General features: G+C 49.7%; 1 protein-coding gene across 1 annotated transcript in view; it reads right to left on the bottom strand.

Annotated features, from left to right (window-relative positions):
* Positions 1-20,683, bottom strand: part of TNS3 (tensin 3) — a 330,636-nt gene that overhangs the window by 211,345 nt on the left and 98,608 nt on the right. Inside the window, exon 5 of the mRNA XM_011996485.1 lies at positions 4,018-4,056. Within this exon, the coding sequence (XP_011851875.1) occupies positions 4,018-4,056 (39 nt within the window). The remainder of the gene's footprint in view (positions 1-4,017; positions 4,057-20,683) is intronic.

Genomic DNA, 20,683 nt, shown 5'->3' on the forward strand with positions numbered 1-20,683 from the left:
CAGCACAGGACAGAGCAGAAGGGCAGCCAGGTCTGAGGGCAGGTCACAGAGGGCCATGCAGGGGCACTGACACCCCAGAGAACAGAAGCCACTTAGTGTCTGGGTGATGTGGGAGTTTCTTCACTTTTCTGAGCTCCAGCAGGTGAGGGAGGGCAGGGCATCTGAGACAGAATAGGTACTCAATGAATGGTAACAAAGAAAAAAAAAAAAACAGCTATCAGGTGACCTGGCCAGGTCTCACAGGGCACAGTGACACCCCAGGTGACATCAGGGATGTCAGTATTATCTGAAAGCAATTTCATGCCCATCCAAAATGCCAGGGATCACAGTGCCAGAAGACTGAGCCCAAACAGGATCAGGAAAGAAGAAAAAGATTCTGTGCTTTCTGCCCTGAGAAGCCACACTGTGCAGGTGGAAACCCTGCCGCCCGAGCTCCACTAAATAGGAGGGTCTGCTTCTACAAGGCCACCCAGCAGGGAGGCAGAAGAGTGCTCAGGCCGGGCTGGGCTGCCACATCCATCCTTCCATTTACTCCTCCACGCCAGGAGGAAGACAGCACTGCCCTGTTTAGGGGAGAAAGCTCCATGCAAAACAAAGATGTGAGGGAACCGGGTGTCTTGGCATCAAAGGCTCACCAACAAATCTGATGGCAAGAGACTGTCTACGAGGTGGGAGAGCCTCAGCTACCACCAGGAAAACAGGTTTCAGCTAGGACCTCGGGACAGGCACACAGCTCTGGGGCCACCGGGGCCTATGACAAACCTGAGGAAATCAGTCACAAACCGCAGCCTGTCAAAACCAAGCATAAAGACACGCCCCCAAGCTCCCCCAAGCCCCCCGCCACCGCACCCACCCGTAGGGGGTGAGTGCCACAGACGAATGGAGTGAGAGTGGACCCCAGGCCTGGGGACACAGCTGAGGCCAGCAAGGATGGCCGGGCAGGCGCCCACCCCGAATGGCCCCACACCACCACATGGGGAGAGCAGCCCAAAAGGCAGGCATTGCCAAGGCCACCCCTGACTGCACGCCCACAGGCTGATCCCTGCCCCAGTTTCAGCTCACAGCCAGGATTCCCACACTTGAGCTGATCAACCTTGCCAGAGGGTTTGTTAAAGCACCGATCACTGGGCTCCAGTGCGAGTTCCTGATTCAGCAGGGCTGGGCTGGGGCCTGAGAATGTGCATTTCTATAGGTGCCCAGGCAATGCTAAGGCTGCAGGTCCAGGGACCACACCTGGAGGCCATCTGGTCAAGGCAATTTGAAAAGGCCACAGAGAGCTTAGTACGGAGTGGACTCACGCATGTTCGTCTCAGGGAAATGCACACACACACACACACACACACATTCACATACACATAAACTCACATACATAATAAACACACACATCCATACATTCACACACAGGTAACAATTACATTATCCACATATATATATATACACTCAGATATATTAACAACTACATTCGAAACCTACACACATAACAATTACATACAAGATACATATATTCACATATGTAACATTTATATACATAATATATGCATAGAAACATTCATATTAACAATTACATGACACACATATACACTCACATATAAAGACTACATACCTAATATATATATATATTCACATACATAACACTCGTATGTATGGCACATGTATGTATTCATGTGCTGACACATGTATAACACGTACATATTCATTTGTGTGCATATAACAATTACATGTATAACATGCATGCATGTGTTCGTATACCTATAATTACATGCATAACATGCATGTCTATTCATATACATATAACAACTGCATGCATGTGTGTATTCATATACTTAAAACAATTACATACATAATACATACACACACATACACACACACAGCAGCAAGGGGAGTGGGCAGGAGCCAGGCTGGGCTAGAAGAGCCAGATCGCTTAGCAACCACACCTGTGAAAAGATTAACAGGGAGGCCGTGTCCTGATGCAGGGGGAGGGCTGTGGTCCAGGAGACTGAAGACTCCTCTCTGGGACCCTGGGCTCCAGGGGGCACAGTGACAACATCTAAGCAGCCAGGATGGGGCTCTGGCCTGTCCCGGCTGTTGACAGCCCTGCAACCCGCGTCTTTAGACCCAGCACACGGCTTTAGCCCTCTGGTGCCTCTGATGTCCAGGGCTCACCAACAAATCTGAGGGCAAGGAACTGTCTGCAAGGTGAGAGAGCCTCAGCTGCCACCAGGAAAACAGGCTTCAGCCAGGGCCTTGGGACAGGCACACAGCTCTGGGACCACCTGGGCTTCAGCCCTGGGCTCCCGGGGCCTGTGACAAGCCTGAGGAAATCGGTCACAAACCGCAGCCTGTCAAAACCAAATGCAAAGACACTCCCCCAAGTCCCCCCACTCCCCCCGCTGCCCCACCCTACCCCTCCGTCAGCGGTGAGTGCTACAGAAGAATGGAGTGAGAGTGGACCACAGGCCTGGGGACACAGCTGAGGCCAGCAAGGACGGCCGGGCAGGCGCCCACCCCGGATGGCCTCAGCTCTTGATGCTGCAACATGTTTTTCAAAGTTTGTCAATATTTTAGGTTTCTGAGTGAGATTTTTTTCATGTTCCTATGACCTCAAATGCATACTGTGCTCTTCCAGAAGCGAAGAGACCACACTACGTGACAGCATTAAAAGGAGCATAATAAGGGCACCCTGCCTGTGACCAGGCTTCTGTGACAGGCCTGAGCCCATAGTCCCTCTTCTTTCGTCCACAGCTAGGTTAGAGAGCACCCCTATGGCCACTGCGTAAAGGAGAAAACTGAGGCTCAGGTCGGCAGGGGGAGAGGGCAGGGCTCGGCCACTCAAGCGATGAGGTTAGAGAGCCGCCCCCATGCCCAATGGCTTAACGAGGAAACCAAGGCTCAGGAGGGCAGGGGGCAAGAGCAGAGCCCAGTCACTGCAGCCAGGATCTGATCTCGACTTCATCAGAGCAGGGAAGCTGCCACACAGGCGCCGCTGGCCGAGCCTGGGGAAGGATGTCCTACTGCACCACAAGACAGAGGCAGTTAGCCACTTCCATGTCTGGAGGTCACCAGGCTCACAACCCAGAAGACTGCCAAATCTCCAGCACAACACCCCAGATTCTGTGTATGGTGAAGCTAGGGGGAGCCAAGGGCAGTAAGCCCTGCCCTGCTTGAGAAGTACGGGCAACAGCACACCTGACAGACATCCACGAGGAACCACGGCGCACCTGTTTCCCTACCCCACCAGGGAGGCCGAACCTGCACACACTTCCCCAGCAGCAAGACGCAGCTTCCCATCTCCCTCCCAGGGAGTCGCTTCTGATTTGCAGTGAGAGAAGAGGGTCCTGTGTCCTACTGTCTGGGCACAGTGAGCCTTTCAGTTATCCTGCAAGCCCTCAGAATCCTGCAATAAGCCCTCAGAAGCAAAGCTTCACCCCCTTAGCTCCAAAGGGTGGAGGCAAATAAAACACCAGGAGGTACCACGACCTTCCAAGGAGCTGCATTTGAAAAGCAGACAGCAATTTAAATTTGCCTAATCACAAGCCAAACAGAAAGTGCTACTGTATTTACAAATCAATCCGATTTGCACACACACACACACCCACCCAGTATTTGTCAGAGTTGGATGTCAGTCTACAAACCACTATACTACATTGTCCATTGCCACCGGCGACCCAGGCACCCTCACTATCCAGGTTTTTATCACTAAGACAACAGACTTGTGCTGTCTTCACTTTATAGCCAAGGAAACTCAGCCTGGGGAGATTCGCCCCAAAGGTAACTATTACTGACAGAAAGGCAGCTCCCGCAAAGGCACAGCGGATCTTCTTCTCTAAAAAACCATGCAAATGGCCAGTGCAGCATGGTCAAAGGTCCTCAGAGAGAGCCTTGGAAATGAAAGCTACAGGTCAAAGGGAGGGCATGGATCCTAGAGGAAGCCAAAAGATCCCCAGAGGGCCCAGCTTCAAGAAAGGACTTAGTCCCACAGGATAGAACAATGGAGCCAAAGAAATGCAAAGGGCTTACCTGTTCCAGTCGGGCTTGCACACCGCAGGGAATCACCACCTTTCAAAGACAGAAGAAACAGATAAGCAAACGGATTCTCCAGGAAAAAATTAGCATCATAATCAAGCCAGGCTCCCAGAGGCTGAATCAAACTGTCTCTAACCTCACTCCGACCACAAAGCTGTAGCAGATCAAGACTGACAAGATTTAGAGTTAAGAGAGTCCAGGGGTTTGTTCACTTTTGGAAAGTCCCTGTCCTTTTTGCTAATGTCACGGAAACCATGGGACCTCCCCTTCAAGAAAAATGCAAATCACTCATAGATATAAAATTTAGCCCCCACTTGCACAAAGAACTGGTAGACTTCGAGGATGGAAACTTCCGAGTCGGTCCGTGTTTGGGGAACTTGGGAGTGGGGCCCAGAGAAGGAGGTGGAAGGCTCTCCCTGGCAGTCTTCAAGCCCCCACTCCTCCCATCCTCACCCAGGGGCATGCATTCTCTACACAAGGGGCCACTTTTTCTAGAACTATTTCTACAAGTAGAACTGAAAAGAGTCTGAATGTGGCAATGTCGGCGTGGTTATTCCATACGGCACAAGAGATGGGAGAGGAGACTTTAACTCCATCAGAGTCTCTCTGAAGACCGAGAGCTCCCTGAGAAAGACAAAGAAAGCAAGGGAGGCGAGGCGGCTCAAACACGGTCAGGAGAGGCAGTTAGTTACAGGCACACGGAGCCACCAGTCCTGCAGGGCAAAGACCCCACCTTGGGAAGGTTCGCCACCACTTACTAGCCACGAGACCTTGGCCTTTAATCTCTCCGGGCCTCAGTTTCCACATCTGAAAAATACAGGTAACAGTAGTGCCTTCCGGGCAAGGTCACCGTGAGAATTAAGAGACGGCATGTGAGGAGCTCAGAAGAGTGGCTGGCACAGGGCAGGGACCCCACTCACAGGCACAGAGCTCTCCCTGAGGACAGGGACTAAGGGGGCCAGACTGGCATTGTGCTGCTCTGGGGGGCCCCTCAGGAGCCAGGCACCAGCAAACAGGATTCGGCTCCTGGTGAGTGACCTCACTCCTTAGCTTTCTCCTGGCACTGCCCCCTCCAGATCCCTGGCACCTGCCTTCTCAAAGAGTTTTCTGAAAATGTGCAATGGAAGGAGAATCTTAGAGAATCTCAGAGATCTGACTAATTGCCCTTGTGGTTTGGGGTGGGTGGTGGCATGACCTTGGCTCTTGCCAGGACAACTATTTATAGCCTCTTGCTTATCTTATGCAGTCCGGTCCTTAGGGAGTATGTGACACATGGTCGTTCCTGTGTCTGGGACACATGATTACTCCACCAGGGCTCTGACTCAGACGGATGTCTGGGGCAGGGGTCCTCTCTCAGGGCCCCTGGCCCCACCATGAACTAGCTGTTCCCTACACACTCATAGCAGCTGGCCAGCAGGAATACACCTTTTCCATTTGTGTGTCCTCAACTACATGTGTGTACATTAAAGTTTGATGAATGCATGAGAGAATAAGTAAACAAATACATGTAAAGCAAAACAAAACAAAAACAGCTTTGGAAACAGAGGGAGTCACAAACAAAACCTTACAGGATGGTGGAAACAGCCAGACAAGGAAACCCCATGGTTAACAGAGCGGTGTGACTTATCTCCCCCCAAGCATGGTATCCACTCAGCGCACACATGCATCTTGTTGCCTCACTCCACATGTGACATGCAGGCAAGAAATGTGCAAAGAATCAGGGCCCCTGCCTTTCAAACTCACTGTCAGCATTCCTGCAATGGCATATCAAGCGTGACAAAAAGAAATGAGCTATGAAGGCAGGAAAACACAAAGAGGAAACTTAAATGCACATTACTAAGTGAAAGAAGCCACTGTGAAAAGGCCACATACTGTATGATTTCAACTCTGTGACATTCTGGAAAAGGCAAAACTGTGGGACAGTGAAAAGGTCAGTGAAAGGGATTAGAAGGGAGAGAGTAACAGGCAGAGCACAGAGACTCTTTAAGGCCATGAAGCTATTCTGCTTGATACTGTAATGATGGATGCACGTCATTCTGCATTTGTCTAAACCCACAGAATATGGGTTTAGACCAGGAGAGAATCCTAATGTAAACCAAGGGCTCTGGTTACTAAGACTGTATCAGTATTGGCTAATCAAGTGTAACAAATGTACCACAGGAATGGAAGATGTTTACATATGAAGAGGAAGAAGAGTGTGTCCATTTTTTTTTTTTTTTTTTTGAGACGGAGTCTTGCTCTGTGCCCCAGGCTGGAGTGCAGTGGCGTGATCTCAGCTCACTGCAAGCTCCGCCTCCCAGGTTCTCGCCATTCTCCTGCCTCAGCCTCCCGAGTAGCTGGGACTACAGGTGCCTGCCACCATGCCCGGCTAATTTTTTGTATTTTTAGTAAAGACGGGGTTTCACTGTGTTAGCCAGGATGGTCTCAATCTCCTGACCTCGTGATCCACCCACCTTGGCCTCCCAAAGTGTTAGGATTACAGGCATGAGCCACCGCGCCCAGCCTGAGTGTGTCCAATTTTTGTATGAATCTAAAACTCCCTTAAAAATAGAGTCTATAATACATTTTTAAAATTCATTGTATGGAAGCATGCGTTTGTTGAGACAATGAAAAGAAAAGCCCTGTGCAATGTCAGAAACTTGAGTTTTAAAGACAGCAGTAACTTAAGGATTTGGTCCAAAAGCCAGGTCTGTGTGTTCCCACATCCCTCTATGGCCAGACGGGGTGCAATAACTGCCCACCGCCTGGCCTGGCCCCAGGATGTCCTACAGAAAAGGAGAGGTGAGCTGTGTAAGCCGGGACTGCCCGAGTCCCATCTCGCCCCAGATCATCCACGGCTTACATGGCTAAGGGGCTCTGGAATTGGCACGCCCGAACTCCATCCATCACTTGTCCCGCACATTTTCACTGACAGTTTTCTCCTGCCAGGACTTCATTTGGAAATGAAGAAGACCAGTCCCCAACCCCACAGAGCTTACGGCTCACGTAATAGAAACTGCATAAAATGAATCGTTTTTAAGAAAGTGAGCTGGGGAACAGTGGGGGGTGAGCAGCTCCCAGGTTCTGCAGAGCAAATGGTAGGCAGCCTTGCCCTGAGCCTCCACATTCGCATCCTACCGAACTTAGTCCTCTCTTCCAAGAGAACCGGTCACAGGCCCTACTGTCTGTTTGCATATGTGCTGTTACAAAATACAGACAAAAATGTCTCAGGAAAGACCTTTTGTGAGAGTGGATTTGCAAATAAAAATGCTCATGGAGCACCAACCAGAGGGAAGGGGGACATTCTAGAGGCAAAGAATTACCTGTTAATAAAGAGAAAACTCATTGTTTCTCTAAGTGCAAACATCTAATTTAGTAAAAACCATGACCAAGTGAACACGGAGGGCACTTGTTCCTTCAATGTGGCTAAAACCATATTCCAGGACAGGAAGTTCCTGAAAAGAGATTCTATTTCCGTCACACTTTTCCTCTCTTATACTAAGGCAGGTAAGCTGACCACAGACAGAACCATGGGACGAGGCGGCTGGACTGGGGATGCTCACGCCGGCCTGCTCAGCACCAAGGAACCTATGGGGACTGTGCAGCGGTGCGATCAGCTGCTTTTGCTGGACAGTCAGGTGTCACTTGCTGTTCTTCAGCCTTAGCAGAGGCAGAAGCACAGTGCTTCCGTGGGCAGAGCTGCATCCCCACCAGAGCGCACACAGCTCTCCACCAAGCCTGCTCCGCTGATCTACAGGCTACCCCGCCTCCCATGCATCAGGAGGGTATCTCCTGTGGATGGAGCCAGGTAAGGGAGTGAGGCACACCTGTTTGCTCTCCTCACCTCAAACTCCAGCTCTGATCACACATTCCCCAGCACTGTGGGGTTCCTTCACTCTTTTCACTGAATAGAGGGAAGCACTGTGGGTTGGGGCCAACTCCAGGTGGGTTTGGCCTTCCTTGGCACAAAGAAGCTGACACTGCTTTAGCACTTATGTTCGTAACATGCCAGTTTGACTTATTCAGAGACAGTGTAGCCACCCAACACTGCAGGGCTGGGAGGGTCCCGGCACACTGCATCCCCTGAGACTGTCCTGCAGATGTTAATCAGGAGCCTCTGAGCTGCGCCTGGCCCCATCAGTGCACCGCCAGCATGACTGGAATGTGTGCGGTGGCATGGCCAAGGGTCTAGGTGGGCACCCACTGGCCTTGCGCTTTGCCTGCTCTGTAACGTGATGCTGAGTGAGCCGCCGGGGCGTGAGAGGATGAGACAAGAACCAGGCGGTCAAGGTGCACTCCCAGGGAGGCCCACGGCTCATCCAATGTGTGGACTCAAATCAGCTAAACATGGAACAGTGCCCCATCTGCAGGTCTTTCTCTGTAGCCCTCACAATAAGGCCAGAGAGCCCCCACTCTGTGTATGAGAAGCTGCGTCTCAGAGATGGCCAGTGCCAGCCACGGGAACTCTCACAGAGACGACGCCAGCTGGTGCCCCAGCTCCAGACTCCTCTCCTGATAGGAGCTGCACCCTCTCATAATGAGCAACTCCCTCAGGGGTTAGGGTGACAAGAGGTGACAACAGTGAGACAAAGAAGGGGGCAGAGCAGCTCCCGTTAGCAGCCACAGAAGGCTGGAGAGAAGGCAGTGGGTCATGGGCTATGGGACAAAAGCCATGGGCTGTGGCATCCCCGGGATCCGTCCCTCCTATGGTGGTGGCGAGGGCCCCTCTATGAAACCTGTTTGAGAGCCTCTTTATGGCCTGCTTTCAGCTATCCTGGGACCTAATCAACTGTTCCCAAGGAAACCACAAACAAACACTGCTGTGCCCGCCCCACACCTGGCTACGTGGGTGCCTGGGTACACTGGCATCAATAACCTTGTCTCCAAGCCCGCAGGTCCACAGGACAGAGGGGCAGAGGGGCAAAGGCTTGCCACCACCTCATGACTGTGTCCTTGGGAATGTGAGTGTGTGGGTGAGCGTATGTGTGAGTGTGGGTGAGTGTGAGTGTGGGTGTGTGAGTGTGGCTGACTGTATCCATGTGGTGGTGTCTGTGTTTGACTAGGCATATTTTACTGTGGATATCTGAAAATGTATTATTTTGTGTGTAAGTTTGAGAGTGTTGTGAGTTTGCGTATGAGTGGATGAGTCAGTGTTGTGTGCATGGGAGTGTAAAAGTGTGGTGGGTGAGAGCATGTGTGCTTGTGAGAATGTATGAATGTGCATGTTTGAAACTGTGAGTTTTGTAAGTGTGTCTCTGTGTGTTTCTATGTGCACCTATGCCTCATGTGAGTGTATCGACGTGAGAGTGTGTCTGTGTGTTTCTCTGTGTGTGGGTGTATACCTGTATGTATCTCTGTATGTTTGTGTGTGTGCACACACAACAAAGCTCAGCCCTGCAGTTCCATCCCCCAAGTGAATGAAAGCACTTCAGCCAACAAGCACATTCTGCCTTAGAAAGTGCTTTCACCCAAGGTGCACCGGTCCCACCACCATTACCCTCAGTGCTGACAGACACAGGGCCTCAGGTGCAGACCTTCCTCAGTAAGGAGTGACATCAACTCTTCAAACCTGAACCAATCCCTCTCTGCTTACTTCTGGGAGATCTAAGTCCTGGGAGAAATGAAGGACAACTCAGTTCTCCTTGTGCTTGATAGACGTTGTTTTCCTTTTGATGAACACAATAAAACTCCGAACTCAGCTTTTATTGTTGTTTCTTATTAAATTTCATTTTGTAAACAGCCATATAGAAAGTGACATTTTTCCATCAGATTCTCTAAAACCGTGTGGGTATAACAGATGCACTACATATTCTGTATAAACATACATATCCTGTATAAAGAGAATAAAGGTAAAATTTAATTCTATCTGTTCCAAATCATCAAAAATTCCAGTCATGGTGGGTCGCGTGAATCAGCTTCCCAGAACCTCACAGAAACATGAAGTAAGACTGAAGAGACGCTGGGCGCAGTGGCTCCAGCCTGTAATCCCAGCACTTTGAGAGGCCAAGGTGGGCGGATCACCTGAGGTCAGGAGCTCCAGACCAGCCTGGCCAACATGGCGAAACCCCATCTCTACTAAAAATACAAAACTTAGCAGGGCGTGGTGGCGCGTGCCTGTAATCCCAGCTACTCAGGAGGCTGAGGCAGGAGAATTGCTTGAACCAGGAGGTTGCAGTGAGCTGGGATGGTGCCACTGCAGTCCAGCTTGGGCAACAGAGCAAGACTCCGTCTCGGAAAAAAAAAAAAAGGAACTGAAGCGAGCACCCTGAAGTGTCAAATATGCTTTTACACACGCAGCCACTAAAGGGAAATCCTGGAGGCTTGGGCTCCTCTAATCGTTTCTTCCTGCTTGTTCTCCAAGTCATTCTGTCCACAGGTGAAGTCTCTATTCTGGTATCAAGCAGGCCTGGGCAAACCTTGTTCATGTCAGGATTCTGGAGGGGAGGATCAGCTCAACAGTGCCAACCCACAGTAATGAAACACGTTCCACAAATGCACACCACCACATACCACCAGCATTTAGGTGCAAAATAGGCAGAAACTGAGTAGAGACAAACGGGCCAGCCACTGACCTTGCCAAACCTTGCAGACAAGGGAGAAAGCAACTCACTGAGTTAAGTCAAGTACAGAGACATCACCTTATGCACAAGTTCCATCACACATAAAATTACTTTAATCATAATAATTTTAACTCTAAGATAAGTTGCAAAGATTCAGAAATGAAGTTTCCTTTTGTTTTATCTTAACAAAAACAACTATTTTTAAAGACACTTCATGATGATGGCAAGATGGCAGTACTTTCTTTCCTAAGTCATAAAAACAGTCAGAGGTAACCTACCTCTGAGGCCCTGAACTAGCCAGGGAAAAACAGATACGGATGCCAAATATTTGCTGACCACCAGGACCTTATGATATAATTGGGGATTGGGACTCTTCTCTAATCTCTACACCAAGTAGCAGCCTGGTTGCAAGGAGGGTGAAGCTTTTACGAAGGGGTACTTCTGTTATATCACAGCTTTGACTTCTTACATTGTATGTTACTGATCAATAAAATAGCAAGATCTTTAATTCACCCATTAGTTAAGATTGAAAACGGATGCATTGTTCATGTGTTTGTATTACCATTATTATCGTCTATTATAAGGGCAGGGTGAGGAGAATAATCACAAAAGGAAAGTCCGCTCATTCCCAGTGCTGACACTGACCCAAGTGTTTTATCTGCTTAGATAACCAACAGTCTTAGCTTGGGTGGGGGGCGGCTGCCGTAACAACATACCACAGAACGCGCAGCTGACACCACAGCCGTTTATTCTCCCGTAGCCCTGGAGGCTAGGAGGCTGAGAAGAAGATGTGGGCAGGGTAGTTCCTCCTGAGGCCTCTCTCCCGGGCCTGCAGATGGCCACCTTCTCCCGTGTCCTCACATGGCCATTCCTTGTGTGTGTCTGTGTCCTGGTCTTTCTAAGGACACCAGTCATACTGGATTAGGCCCACCCTAATGACCCTATGTTAACCTAATTATCTCTTTAAAGACCTTATCTCCAAATCCTGCCACATTCTGAGGTTCTGGGGATTTGGACTTCAACATTTGAATTTGGGGGAATAAAATGCAATCCCCCAGCACTAACAATCAAAGGTCTGATAGGACCGGCGGAAACCTCAGGTCGACACAGAACGACACAGGAGCTGGGTCCCCCAGGTGAGGCCGGGGGCTCCTGACAAGCCAAAGGTGGCCTTACTCATCATTCAAGGATGCTCTTCCAAGGGTGCCTGGGGACAGGGGGCTCCGTGGAGGGTTGAAGAGAGGCCCAGGGTCAGACTTTCAACACAAGCCTGCAAACAACAGCAGATCTATACAAAGAACAGCAGTACAAAATGAGGACATTCGAGACTTTATTAACTTTCTTTCCTTCCTTCAAGAGCTTGCCCTAACTTTGCTTCTGTGTCTCCTTTGTCAGGCTTGACCCTGGAATCCCTAATTAGGTTCACATTCCTCAGGAAGCTCTGTTATCCCACTAAGCGTTAAAGCCCAATTTGGCCTGCTCTAATCCCCATGAGAAAACACCCGCCCAGCAGACGCAATTAAACCTTCTCAGCCTGCGGGCTAAGAACGGACAGGAGCGGAAGAGAAAGAGAAGGAAAATTCCTGGAATCAGGTCATTATATTTTTCCTTACAGTTAACAGGCAGCTAGTGAAGATCATGTCTGTGGCACAGTAAAAAGAAAAAAGAAAGGCCCAGTCTTCCCCAGTTCTTGGCCTCGGCTTGGTCTCGGCTCTCCTCACCTCTGGGGGTCTCAGTTTCCCTTTTCAATCCAGCTCTATGGAATCTAATAATTTTTAGAGAAAAGAGTTGTGCCCCTATCCCAGATGGGCTTAGCTGAACCTTTTGGAACCTTGTTTTTCATTCCTTTACTTAGGCTGTGTAGCTGTTTAACATTGGCTACCTTTACCCACTTGAGGCCCATGACCCACAAGGCAGGCCAGGCCTTCCCTGGCCTCAGGCAAACAAGTTACCACTGGTAGGGAATATAATAGATTGAAAGCAAAAGCATAGTATCCTGCATCCATTATGTCACCATTATTTGTCTCAGATCAGAAATCAAATGTGAACCTACTGTTGGAACAATGTCCAGGGGCTTCTCAAAGTGGCTGAAAAGTACACTTTCAGGATCACTTGCATGCTGTAGACACAAGTCCCAGCAAAGGGCACAGGACAGGATCGCTCAGGGGCCCGAACGCTTTCCTGCAGTGAGTCTATCTTACAAGACCAGGGCTGAGCAGAGAGGCCAAGCATCTCATGGTGCAGCAGAGGCCCACAGAGGCAGAATCAGCGTCTACAGACCCCGGAAGGCCGACACTTACCACAGTCCTAGGCCTTATCTTTTTAAAACGAGAAAGAGGACATCTGGTGATTGGAAAAAATGCTAGTGGCTTGCAAAAGAACAGGAAGAAAAACTCATAAATCATAAATCCAACTTAACTGCAGAAAGATTAAAAGGTAGTACTGAGTTGTTGAACAGTCTCTTTATTGGAGCATTATAATGCCAAGGGCCAAGATTTCACTGCATCAACATTACTGGATCCATTTCCACAAGGAAAATCCGGGTCCCAACTCACGCACTCCTCACCAGCTACATCTGATCAGCCTACAATTCTCACCGGCCACCTATAATTAATAATAAAGTAATAAAGTACTGACACTGACATTTGTGAGCAATTTACATTTTAATTAATTAGAAGAGATGGATGATTACCTCTACAATAATATCCCTGCATTCTATAGTCTGAATTAGTTTAGTAGGTTGTGTTTTCAAAGACGGTGGCATCACACAATGTCTTCTGTAAAGGAATTCTGCCATTCCCCCATCAAGAGGAAGAGTCTGTCCCTGCTCCTCTTGAATCTGGGCTCATCCTGGGTTTGCCCTGTGGCCTGCTGTGAGCAGTGGAATATGGCAGAACTCTGAAGCCTGGCCTTAGACAGCTGCAGTTGCCACCTTCACCTGGAGCATCCCATTCTTGGGCCCAGCCCCCATAATGAAGGGAAATCTGAATGGCCGCACAGAGACACCTACAAAGGGGCACCAAGGTGCCCAGCGCCAACCGTTGGAAACGGGCATGAGGGCGTTTATGACCTTCTGGCCACCCTGTCCCCCTGATAGCACCACACGAAGCAAGCACTGCCCAGCCAACTCACGAATCCATCACAATTTGTTGGTTTCAGCCACTGAGGGTACAGGGGATTTGTTAGGCAACAACAGGGAACAGAAATAGTGTGCCCAGCAATGCACACAGCCCCAGCATGCCCAGATGAGTGTGCCGGGCACCGGAATGCCATCCTTCAGTGCTGTGTGTCAGGAAGTGGAGGGAAGGGGCTCGACATCAGCACTTGAAAAAGCAAACAACAGCAGTGAGGCCATGAGCTGTCACAGATGAGGAGATTTCAGCCGCCGATGGTGGGGACAAGAGGCTGGCAGAGAGCAACTGCAGCTTCAGCATGAGGCTGGCAGACATGACCCAGGACACCAGCCAGTGGGTGGAGAGGCAAAGAGGCAGCCTCTCGTCCATCTACGCTGCGATTCACCAAAAAACGCATCAGGCTGAACGTGCACGGTATGTGGTGGTGTTGAATGTGAGCTTCGGTTTTAAACAAACATATATTTTAAACCGTATATATACTTTTTCAAGACCCAGAGTGACTGGACAGAACCGAAAAAGCTCTGTCTTTGCATCCAGAGACTGAAATTAGGGCACGCCCTCTGCTTCTCCCAGCTGGCTCTGATGAATTTACGGAGACTGTCCTCTGTGAACTCAATTTTCCTCCTCATCTGTGAAATGGGGATAATACTACATCACAGGGTGGATGTGAACCTCAAGATCACAGGAAAGTCTTGACAAAGAGACTATATCAAATATACACTATTAGATTGGAATGGGGTGAGAGGGGACCACACGGCCTTTCAAAGACAGCAGCATAGCCACCAAAGGCCATCTCGGCCAGCCATACAGACTTTGCCTCTCTCCTGACACACAAACTCCATATTGTTCAGACTAGGCATTTCCAGAGACAACTTTCTGATGATGAGGCTGTAGCAATGAGACTGCTTCGTGATAATACTTAACCAGGGCAAAACAGACATGTCCCTCACCCCGCCCTGTTCACCTGGAGGAAGGCAGGGAAGAACCAGTGCCTGGGACCACAGGGCTGAGTGGGATAGTGAAACCCGAGAGTCGCATCCTACAGAGATGGCCCCGGATCATGTTGATGTGTGCATGGCCCCATCAGTCACAGCCAGTTCCTGAGAGCGATCCTACAGGCTCCTGGAAGGACGGGTCCGAATGCCATGCTTGACACCATGAACATCCGAAACCACTCAACTGGAGGTCTAAGCAAATGAAGGAACGCTTTTTGATTTTGCTTTGATTTATTCATGCTTAACATACAAGTTAAAATACTTGACTCTGAAGAAGCTGTATGGGCCTACTGAATGGGGACCTTAATTACTAGCACCAGAAATGGCCCCCTTACCAACTGTGTGCCAGCGATCCCTAATCCCACTCATGAATGACAGGGAGTCATCATCTCATACCCACCCTACGCTGGCTTTCTGTCATGGCTCTGGCAACCCCACAGTGAAGGTAGCCCCTTACCACAGCACTCTGTTTGGCCAGTGGCAGGAAGGCTGGGTTTGGGCCCCATGTGTCTGATGCGCAGGCCATCATGGAAGACACAGCTGCCTGCGGGCAGGCTACCCCACCTGCCGTACTGTAGATTCCAGGGTCTGGCACTGTGGACTCCTCGCACCTGATCTCTTCTTCTCCTCTGTCCTCATCTGCAGCCAACGTGGTCCAGGCTCAACTCCCTTGCCTAACCCCACGTCCCATCCATAAGCCTCAGCCCAGGCTGCTCCCTCTGCCTGGAAAGCCACCTGCCCACCTCCTACTGGGCAGGTGCTTGTGCTTCAAGGCCCAGTGGCAAGACCCCTTCTTCAGAAGACATACAAACAAGATGTGCTTTTATTTCTGCTTCAAGAGAAGAGCACAGAAATGTTATGACCCTCTGCTCCTGTGATTTTGTAATACCCTCTTCTTATTTCAAAGGAAAAGGTCCAAGGAGGCAGTAACACTAAAACAAAGCACAGTTTTCAGAGGCTTTTAAAATGAGGGGTGGGTGCCACATCCACCAGGGAGCAGGCAAGCAGATGTCTGTATTTTCAACCAAGCCAGCCTCTTGCTAGGAAAGGCGGGGTTCTGGTCACGGGGTTCCTGAGCAGGAGGGGGTCCCACTGCCTGTGAGAGCCAAGGCTCTGTCATCAGGACGGCACTGAGCTCACAGGGAGCAGAGCCTCGGGCGATGACATCAGCTAATGCCACCCCCAACTCCTGCTTCTTGGGCGTCTGCGGCCATCTGAAGTTTCCATATGAAATCAGCAGCAGGCTCTTCACATCAAGCCCTGGCTTCCGCTGACCTGTTGCTAATGACAAGGCAGAGGAAGTGGTCACCCCTAGGGAGGGGATCGCAGGATCTCAAATAAAACGGCCCTCCAGAGTGAAGCACAGGGCTCTGACAGTCAATGTTCAGTGGTCATCCATAAAGAAAAGGAATAGCACAAATAAATGAGCTGGTCACTTCTCCAAACTTTGGGTCAGTTGTCTCAACCTCTTATTCATTCATTGCAGAATGGCATGTCAAATATCACACTTTGGGGCACTTGGAGATGAGAAAGAATTAGTAGTTGTCTTCGAAATTCAGTTTACAGTGGAAGAAAAGGTACAAACACAACAGTTATTCAGAGAAGAAAATGGCAAATTCCACAAAGGGGGGCACCAAAGAAATTTTCCCTGAAGTACATTTTGACAAGAGTGTTTAAGGATAACATGATGAATAGTTTGGGTTTTACCAACTGTCCTTTGATCTAAAGAAAGCTGACAAGAAAGGAAAACATGAGAAACCCTAAGAGTTCACAACTTATCAAATCTTTTAAAATTAAGCATTGGGCTGCAAATGGCCAACTGGCTAAGTCTAATGTCCACATAAACATATTCCACGAAACCCAAACTAGTTCCTGCTGGTCTGAAGCTAAACTGCTACCCTTGTTCACAAAATCTTGATAATGGCATTCCATTTAACTCTAATGTCCACATAAACATATTCCATGAAACCTAAACTGGTTCCTGCTGGTCTGAAGCTAAACTTCCACTCCTGTTCACAAAATCCTGCCAATGGCATTCTTCTCTGCCCAGTGTCTCCAACTCAAAACCTAAGAATTACTCATGAACCGTGCCTCTGACCCACCGGGTGGGCACGCCAATCCTTACAGGTCTACCTTTAAAATGCCCACAAGTCTACTTCCTACTGACCCCATCCGCTGTTCAAGGTTGGGCCACCCTAGCTCTTGCTGGGCAGAGCTAAGTTTTCTAACCAACCTCCTAAGGTTCAATAGACTCCCCTCCAAATGCTTTTTATAAGTAAAGAACCTTCTGAAAAAACAAAAGGTTTCAGATGAAGATTCTGAAAGCAGAATTTCTCACATCACAGTATTGCAACCATTCAGCCATTCTGTCCACTCCTTGTGAGTTAATTATTCTAAAGACCTTCTGAACAGGGGGCAGTTTCCAGTGACAAGGGAGGGTTAACAGCCCAGATCTTTGCACACAGCTTTATTAAGAAAAGAAGTGAAGTCTGCGGGCTTCGGAAAGTTCCAGGGTAATTTGGAGTTGAGGGTGCACAGACACACACAGTGCGCAGAAAGGCAGGAGTTGAAATGCCTAGAAACACACATAAATGAACTCCCCCAGCTGCTCCCAAGAGGCGGAGAGAGGGCGCCCCTCGAGCTATTTCTGTGCTTGACGGAAAATGGGAGTAGGCACTTCCTGAATCCCTGCCTAAAATTAACTGCTTTACAAAAGGGGGGAAGGGGAAATCCATGGTAAAACAAGTTTTATTTTACAATTCAAAATCTGGAGGTGGGGATTTGAATGCTTCGTTATGGGTTTTGGCTCCGCTGATAAAAATGTGGTTGAAAAAAACAAGAAATGGGTGCTTTACTAGGAAATCTACCCTTCAGAAGTAGCCCCACAAAAATAAAGCCAGCGGTTTGATTAAAAACGTTCTTCTCCTCATGGAACATGAAGCCACGTCTCAATGAGAGGCGTGAAGGCACACGCACAGCAACACTGGTGCGGTGGCCAGAGAGCACAGGCTTCAGTGCCGCACATCAACTAAGCGCCTGTCGTGTGGTCTAGGGGGCTGAGACCCACCAACACACACGCTGACAACATGAGGGGGCAGTGTCTGGGGGAAGGGCTACACAAGGCAGAGTGGGGTGTCTGGAAGTATGGTGGGCACAGGGCCATGGCCCCCGCCTTGAGGACAAGGCCTGTAGAGGTCTCTCCTAGCCTGACAGCGATGGTTATGTCCCAGCAGGGGCAGGCTCCCAGCACCTCTCCCAGCCTGAACTCAAGCTCTGGAAGACCTGGGTCTGAACGGGTCATAGAGAGAACGCCTCAGGAACAAGATCCCACCGGGAACATACACTCAGAGCCAGAATGCAGTCTCCCAGCCAGAGCCGGGGCCCAGGACTGCCAGAAAGTCCCGGAGACAAGCTTCTGCAGAGATGACACTACTAGATGCCAGGGCAGGTGGCATCCATGTGGAAGAATGACCATAGTAGAAATTTTAAAAAGATGCACTGCATATGGTGTGTAAACATTCAAAGAGAACAGGCAGTTCCACAGCTCCCCGACTGCTGCACACCTTCCTCCTCCATCTCAGCAGAGGGAAGGGTAAGGAGAGACCACTCGGAAAAGCAGTGGAGGAAACCACACACATTAAAACAAGTGGATTTCTAGCCCGGGCAGAGCCAGAGTCAGCATCAGAGAGGAAGAGCTGTGATCCAGAAGGAGTAGATGGTGCCACAGGGCCGGGGAGAGGCCCCGATGCCGCCCAGCCCAGAAGCCCAGAGGTGAAGAGGCCCTGGATTGAGAAGCGGGGAGGACCCCAGTGAGCCTGGAGGAGGGGTGACGGGATAACAGGGGGAAGCATAGATTATAGACTCTGAGCGGTTCAAAAACTGAATGGTGGTCTGAAAAAATAGGTAGTAAGAAAAGCACGTCAGAAAAAGGAAATCACTGAACAGGATGTGAGCTCACACAAGGGAATGCAGAGTTTGGGGTCTTCTAGAAAGGGGCCAAGGGCTACTGCAGATGGCAGCCAGAGTCAGCAGAAAGAGAGCCTGGGGCCACATGTGTAGAAGGAGGGACATTTCCCCTGTGACCAGAGCTGATGGGCAGGAGGTGCTGGAGCTGAACGGGGCATTTGCAGGAATGTTTCAAGCTGATTAATGTCAGGCTGGTAGCTTGGAAGCAGGTGGGGGGAGGGGAGGTATTTTCACCGGGGGAGTCAGCAAAGGCTGTCAATCAGCCCACTGCACCCCCAGCAGGGTATAAACCCTCATCTGCACACCGCCGGCCAGAATCTGTTTCAAGAGAAGCGGGAGTAAAAGCGATGGTGGCCACCGCAGACAAAGGCTGAGTGGGAGAGTCCACGCACACGCAGTACAGAATGCCAGGCACAGGTGAGAGAGGAGGCGGAGGGCTGGGGAGGCATCTGGACCTGCTCGTCAGGGGCTTGTGGGAAATCACATCAGAAGCCCAAGACCAAGCAGGCAGAGACACCTGCAGCACCCGGCTCTGCCCTAGGCCCGGACATCGTGGCTGCAGCAATGTGGGCCAGGACTACGGAAGTCCTCCGTGGGGTGAGCCAAGGCAGGGTGAGCCTGTGCAAATGCAGGAGGCTGGGGGGAGTAGGAAGAAGGGCAGCCAGTCAGGGGAAAGGTCACAGAGTTGGCCAGAACCAAGGCAGCATCGAGCAAGAGGCACTTGGATTCCAGTGTCAGAAAATATTAAGCCCACGGCTCTGCCATTAGCCATATGGAACCACTTTCAGGTGGGCCCAGGCTAAGTCTGAGGCACTAATTAAGCCCACTAAATGGAATTCATTTGCTTGAAAGAGCAGATCCCATTCTCAGAAGAAAATTTAGAAAATATATATACTTTCTTGTCATTTAACAATAAATAAAATGCATAGTGATTTATGCTAGTGGTAGGCAACATTTCATGAAATAAATCTGCTAGAGTCAGTGCCACAACTGCAGAAAGAGTAGTTTCCAGCAACTGACACTGTAGACATCTACATCTAATACAATGATGCAAATTAAGGTATTAAAAAGGGAAAAGAGCACTCCTGCAGAAGCCACTAGGCCCCGTGCTTGCGGAGCTGTTGAATTCAGTTCTCAACAGTCCTTTTAGTAGGGGTTAATTCCTGTTTTATAGAGGAAGAAACTGAAGCCTAAGGTCACATGGGTAAGACAAAGCAGAGTCAGGATTCAGACCCAGGTCTGTTATTCATTCTTCTCTTTTATGAGTCCTCAAAGTTTCGGAAGCTTCTTCTGAGAGCTACACATGCAAATTTCTATTTTGTACTTCTGTTCTCCCAAAGAGGCCGGGCAAGAGAAAATAAGTAATCGCCTAGTACAGAGTTTCACGTATGGAGCACACGCGCACACACACACACGCACACGCACACAGAGCAGGAAATGTTCACCGCATGCTCTTTTCTTTTGTTTTTGTTTACAATGGAGTGACATGTGCCCATGGATGCCTGGCCTTGCTGCTCTGTCCCCTGCCCCTCGAGCTATATAGGGTTCCCTGCAGGACTGGGTTCCCCACCTTGGTCTATCTGACCCAGTCAGGGCAGTCACTCAAACATTCATTACTATCACCATGAAAGCGGCATCTGTTTTGAATTCAGGGGCCTCATCTTCTCTGGGTGTCCCACTCCGTCATCAGAGCCTGGCTGCAGGAGGTCAGCTGGTCCCTTCTCTCCCCCGTGACCCCTGGTAAACAGATACCCAACAACATCCTGTGGGATGGGGGTGGGGAATGAACCTTAACCAACAGCACGCTTGCCCAAATTATTTCTCAAGCAATGGAGAGTCTGTAGGGAGAGCTTCTTTCTCAGGTTAGAACTGGTCTACAGACACAGAGGTGGGGTTCAGAAGAAGATTTCCAGGGCACCTCAAAAGCCCTAGTTTAATCAATAAAACACACTTGCAGCCATGGGGTGTCCTTGCCAATAGCCTCCTACCCTCCCATGTAACTGCAGTGCCATGGAAAGTTACCCTC

This window comes from Mandrillus leucophaeus, unplaced genomic scaffold (assembly GCF_000951045.1).
Source record: "Mandrillus leucophaeus isolate KB7577 unplaced genomic scaffold, Mleu.le_1.0 Scaffold517, whole genome shotgun sequence".
Classification (NCBI taxonomy): domain Eukaryota; kingdom Metazoa; phylum Chordata; class Mammalia; order Primates; family Cercopithecidae; genus Mandrillus; species Mandrillus leucophaeus.